The sequence below is a fragment of the Coffea arabica genome, chromosome 3e (genome assembly GCF_036785885.1).
Source record: "Coffea arabica cultivar ET-39 chromosome 3e, Coffea Arabica ET-39 HiFi, whole genome shotgun sequence".
In the NCBI taxonomy this organism is placed as follows: domain Eukaryota; kingdom Viridiplantae; phylum Streptophyta; class Magnoliopsida; order Gentianales; family Rubiaceae; genus Coffea; species Coffea arabica.
Genome location: NC_092315.1, coordinates 42,312,784 through 42,318,467, shown reverse-complemented (window position 1 = coordinate 42,318,467; position 5,684 = coordinate 42,312,784). Strand labels below are relative to the sequence as shown.

The 5,684-nt window shown below is 39.5% G+C and overlaps 1 protein-coding gene across 1 annotated transcript; it reads left to right on the top strand.

The window, feature by feature from the left end:
• The first annotated feature begins 519 nt into the window (after positions 1–519).
• On the top strand, positions 520–4,750 carry LOC113737654 (uncharacterized). Its single transcript, XM_072083905.1, has 4 exons — positions 520–935; positions 2,549–3,288; positions 3,355–3,737; positions 3,851–4,750. The coding sequence occupies exons 1-4, from the start codon at positions 520–522 to the stop codon at positions 4,748–4,750; spliced, it is 2,439 nt and encodes an 812-aa protein (XP_071940006.1).
• Positions 4,751–5,684: the final 934 nt, after the last annotated feature.

Genomic DNA, 5,684 nt, shown 5'->3' with positions numbered 1-5,684 from the left:
CGAGCCTCGGTACAGCATCAGCCCTAGTCTAGTGTCAGGAAACTATTTTTTTCCCAAAGTGTAACAATGCCGTTTCATTTGATTGTCCAAATTAAGTTTGATAGTAGGAGGAATAAATGTGACGACGTCGTTGGAGGCAGGAATTAGTGGGACAACGTCGTAGGAAGGAATTAACAGATTCAGTTGCAAGAATTAATTGAGTCGGTTACTTGTTCTATTTGTACACATGTGATTGGCCAAGAAAGCATCGAACAGAATAACAGAATTTCATTTCCTTTTCTTACTTTCTCTCTCCACTTTCCCCAATCCCCATTTTCCGTTCTTCCCCTCCTCTGCAACTTTCTTCCCCGGCTCTCAAATAATTCATCAATTAAGGTCAGAGATGGAGTCAGCAGCTTGACAATTGGTATCAGAGCAAGCTGAATCCTTGGATTATACCCAAAATCCATGACGGAAAGCACCAGATTCAAGACTCTGGAGGAACAAATCAAAAGGCAGGAAATCCAATTCCAAGACGTAATGGAAGGTCTACAAACTTCGCAGTTGCAACAACAACAAATGCAGAATGAGTTCCGTACTGAACTCGAGGAAAACAACAAAAGAATGGAAGGCTTGGTAGCTGAAATGAAGCAGGAGTTCAATGCTTTCATAAGAGCAATGATAAGCAAGGAAAGAGCTATTCCAGAAGAAGACAGACCGAGAGTGGAACAGGCACCACTCTTACCAACTCCTCTATTAAATCAGAGGCTACAGATGGGATCTGAAATCAGCAGAGCAGCAAGGAAGGAAACAAGTAAGATTTTGATACCAAATCCTCCTAGAATCCATTTACCTATGTTTATTGGTGAAAATTCGAGGGAGTGGATCCGGAAATGCAATACGTACTGCCTAAATTACCAAATTCCTGAGGATCAAAAGGTGGAAGTCATAGAAATGTACTTGGAAGAGAAGGCAGATAACTGGTTCCAAGGAATTAAATTGGAAAACCCAGGGATAGCTTGGAGAACATTTCAGGAATTACTATACAAAAGATTTGATAATAGAAATGGACGGGATGTAATGGAGGAATTGATAGGTCATAATTTGTTGCTAAACTTATAATTATTTTTCCCTAGATTTTAGCCAAATATTATTTTAATTGATTGATTCTACTTATATTTGGTATTTGGTACTAATTGTAGGAAGGTGGAGCAACAGGAGATTAAAAGATGTGATTTTTCAAGAGTTTTCTAATTCAAAATGGAGTCTACGTGGATTATTGACGGAAGATTAGGAGGGAAGTATTATGCTCCTATTAGGTCTGCTTGGTTTGACATGTATTTCGTTTGGCTTTGATATGCTTTGTAAGCAATTAGGAGACAAAAAGGCCACAATTGTTGACCTTGGGAGATGGCTTTTTCATCTTTGGTTGACCGAAGATAGGAAACAAAAGAAACATTCTCTCATAAGCTTTGGAGGAGACTTGTTTTGGGAGTCTTAGTAGTTTTCTTCTCCTATTATGTATCTATCATGTGGGCCGCAAAGGCCATAGGAGGGAACATTTAATTATCCCTTTGGCTTGGTAGTTCGGGATAGTTCTGATTCCATCGGGTTTTCTTCCTCCGAATAGGGAGAAGAATGCCGTCGGCTATTATTTTTCTTGCACGGTTGGTTCTCCATTAATGGAGAACTAGCTTTTCAATTCTAGTCAAGGGGACAACTGAAGATTTGGTTCAACAATTACTGTAAGATCTAATTTATTTTAATTGCTTCCTTCATTTATTGGTATTCATATGTTTCCTGCTTTTAACCATTATAGCTCATGTAGATGATTGATTAGTGCGCAATAATTAATTATTCATATAGGCTATTTTGCTAATTAGGGGTAATTGAATCCGTAATTGCTCGTTATCCCTATCTCAGTGGCAACTGGCGTAATTGGGTTTATGTCAGGGGAACATATGATCTAATTTAAACAAACCCTCGTAGCGTGTTTGTTAGTTAGGATTGGGTCTTTCTAATTATTAATGCAATCTAGAAATTGAATCCTACGGTCGTACCTAGGGTTGTTTCCGGGTTAGAGAAATAGTTAACGGTCGTACCTTAACTATCGAGAAATTAAGGAAAGGTTGGTTGTTTATCGCGTGCATGACAGCTATAACTAATCTATTAATAAATGTTGGAATTACCTGTGAATCGATGATCAGTGCCTGAATCATTTCTGAAGTGTACCCTTGGCTAGAGCTCTCTTAATTATTTCTTTTAATTAATTATTTTCTGCAGTTAAATTATTTAGTTAGCTTTTAATTCTAAAACCCCTCTATTTGTTTTGACTTGAAAGGAAATCAATTTCTCTCCAGTTCCTGAGGAGACGATCCTACTTGCCACTGTCTGCTAGTTAGTGAATTTAGTCAAATAATTAATTCTGGTATATTGGATTATGCAAACTTTTCGGGAACAGGGTGAATCAAGTAACCCATTGCACACCTAGAGTCCCTGCTCCAGTACTTAGAATTGATTATTGACTGCTTTTAGTGGTAGTTAGGTTTTATTTATTATTATTGCACAGATTCAGCACCTATCAGGAATTTAACAAACTGAGGCAATCTAGCAAAGTGGAGGAGTACCAAGAAAAGTTTGAAGAACTTAAAACTCTTATGATGATTAGGAATCAGCATTTAGATGAGGAATATTTTGTGTCTAGCTTCATCAGTGGACTTAAGGATGAAATCAAAACTATGATAATGATGCTTAAGCCTGCAACCCTGTCAGAAGCCTTTGACTTGGCTGCACTACAGGAGGAGGCATTAAGGCTACAAACAAGGACCTTCAAAGAAGGAGGGAAAATGGTGCCTGAAGACAGATTTGGGATTTCCAGGAGTCCTTCTCAGCACCAGACCCACAATTCTCACTACAGGGTGCTTTCTACTAGTACATTCAGGAATACTTCATTCAAAGGCAAAACAATGTCTACCTCGGGTTCTGAACCTATGAGGATCTCAGCACAAGAGGTACAACACAGGAGGAATAATGGTCTTTGTTTCAAGTGTGGAGAGAAGTTTGGACAGGGTCATCAGTGTAAATCTGGTCACCTAAACCTTCTGGTTACTGACGAAGAAGAAGAGTCTGAGTTTGAAGATGCATTGGGGGAGCAAGATGAGTCCACAGGGAATCCAGGACACATCATAGAAATGTCCTTGCATGCATTGTCAGAGGCTATGAAAAGAAAGACAATAACACTGATAGGGAAGTGGGATGGAGAGGAAATGCTCATTTTAGTTGACACTGGGAGTTTAGACAGTTATATCAGTAGTGAGAAGGTGATTGCATTTGACATACCATATTGATTAGTGGAACCATTCTCTGTGATTGTAGGCAATGAGGCCTGTGTGACCAGTAAAGCCATCTGTCCCAAAGTGTCATGGGAAATGAGCCAGCATAAGTTCTGCTTTGATCTCAAAGTGATGGACTTAAGTAGTTGGGATATGATATTGGGAGTAGATTGGATGACTCACTTCAGCCCCATTACTTTTGACTTCCATCAGTTGACTATCTTCCTGCATAATCAAGGTGAAGTAGTGCAATTGAGGGGGCAAGCAGAAAATTGTGACTTAGATCTCATCAGGGGTAATGACCTGAGAAATTTCATTGACTATAAGAAACAGATGTGCTTGGCTTTGAGGATGGGACAGAGTAAGTTGTCTGAAGAATTTGTTATGCCTACTGAGGTTCAGCACATCATTGAAGAATTTAGTGATGTATTTCAAACTCCCACTGAGTTGCCCTCACTAGGGAAATAGACCATGAGATTCCGTTAAAGCCTGGATCCCAAGCTTTCAAAATGAAACCTTACAGGTATCTTCATTCCCAGAAAGGTGAAATAGAAAAGCAGGTAAAAGATATGATGCGGCATAGGATCATTAGCCATAGCAATAGCCCCTTTGCCTCACTAGTGTTATTAGTCAAGAAAAAAGAAGGCATATTGCGTTTTTGTGTGGATTACAAGCGTTTGAATGAGATGACTATTAAAGACAGGTATCCTATACCAAATATAGATGAACTGATCAATGAATTAACAGGATCAAGGTATAAAACCAAATTGGACCTTACTTCTGGCTACCACCAGATCAGAATCAAGCCCAAGGATACTCATAAGACTACTTTTCAGATTCACTGTGGTCACTATGAATTTCTGGTGATGCCATTCAGATTAACCAATGCACCAGCAACATTTCAGTCTCTTATGAATCAGATATTTCAACCATACTTAAGGAAATTTGTTTTGGTATTCTTTGACGACATCTTGATTTACAGCTCCACATTGGAATTGAATTTAGAGCACTTGAAAATAGTGCTATCTGTCCTGAGAAAGCACAAGCTATTTACAAAGAGATCCAAATGCTCCTTTGCACAGCAAAAGGTGGATTATCTTGGCCATACCATAACTGAAAATGAGGTATCCATGGGCCAGTCCAAGATTGAAAGTATCATGAATTGGCCCACTCCTAGGACAATAAAAGATTTGAGGGGATTTTTGGGGCTGACTGGATATTACAGAAGGTTCATCAAGCACTATGGGATCATCTACAAACCACTCACAGAGTTACTCAAGAAGGATAATTTTGTTTGGAATGGTAGAGCAAAGAAGGCCTTGAAGTCACTGAAACACATCATGTGCAAGGCTCTTGTACTTAGACTACCAGATTTTCAAAAAACCTTCACTATTGAAACTGATGCTAGTGGAGGAGGAATTGGAGCAGTGCTGATGTAGGAAGGCCATCCTATAGCCGTCCTAAGCAAGGCATTATCAACTAGGAATTTGGGGCTATTAGCTTATGAGAAAGAGCTACTGGCACTGTTGATGGCAATGACCAAGTGGAAACACTACCTGCTAGGATACCATTTCATTATTAAAACAGATCATCAGCCCCTGAAGTACTTGCTACATCAGAAACTCACCACTGCATTGCAACATAAATGGTTGGCTAAATTGCTTGGCCTGGATTATGAGATTCAGTACAAAAAGGGAGCAGAAAATAAAGTAACTGATGCACTGTCTAGACTACATGCAAGAAATACAGATCAAGCAGCTCAACAAGGGTCCTGCTTGGCCATCTCCACTGTTAAACCACTATGGATACAAGAACTTCAAGAGAGTTATGATTCTGATCCTCAGTGCCAGAATATCATTTCCTCATTATTACTGGATCCAGCTGCTCATTCACAATATGAATGGGACAATGGACTATTAAAGTACAGTGGCAAACTTTATGTAGGATCGACTAATGGATTAAGGGATAAGTTGATCCAAACTTTGCATGATTCTGCAATTGGAGGACATTCTGGACAAAGAGGGTGCTGGTAGAGATTGAAGACCTTATTCTACTGGCCTAACATGAAGCAGGATGTCATCGGGTATATTCAAGCTTGTGACATATGCCAGAGATTTAAGTCAGAGCATGTACCCTACCCTGAACTACTACAACCATTACCTATTCCTCGTTTAGCTTGGACTCACCTAACTATGGACTTCATAGAGAGCCTTCCAGAATCTCAGGGATATAATACAGTGATAGTGGTGATTGATAGGCTGTCCAAAGTATGTCATTTCCTTGCCTTAGCTGACCCCTTCACAGCCAAACAAGTGGCTCAACTCTTCCTGGACAACATTTTTAGATTACATGGACTTCCAGAATCTATAGTGA

What these genes read in the sequence shown, in the direction of transcription:
- LOC113737654 (XM_072083905.1), top strand. Translation starts at nt 520, where the DNA reads ATGGAAGGTCTACAAACTTCGCAGTTGCAACAACAACAAATGCAGAAT. An exon ending in AAGGTGGAAGTCATAGAAAT is followed by an intron (nt 936 to 2,548) that starts GTACTTGGAAGA and finishes ATTATTGCACAG; the next exon opens with ATTCAGCACCTATCAGGAAT. An exon ending in GAGTTTAGACAGTTATATCA is followed by an intron (nt 3,289 to 3,354) that starts GTAGTGAGAAGG and finishes CTGTGATTGTAG; the next exon opens with GCAATGAGGCCTGTGTGACC.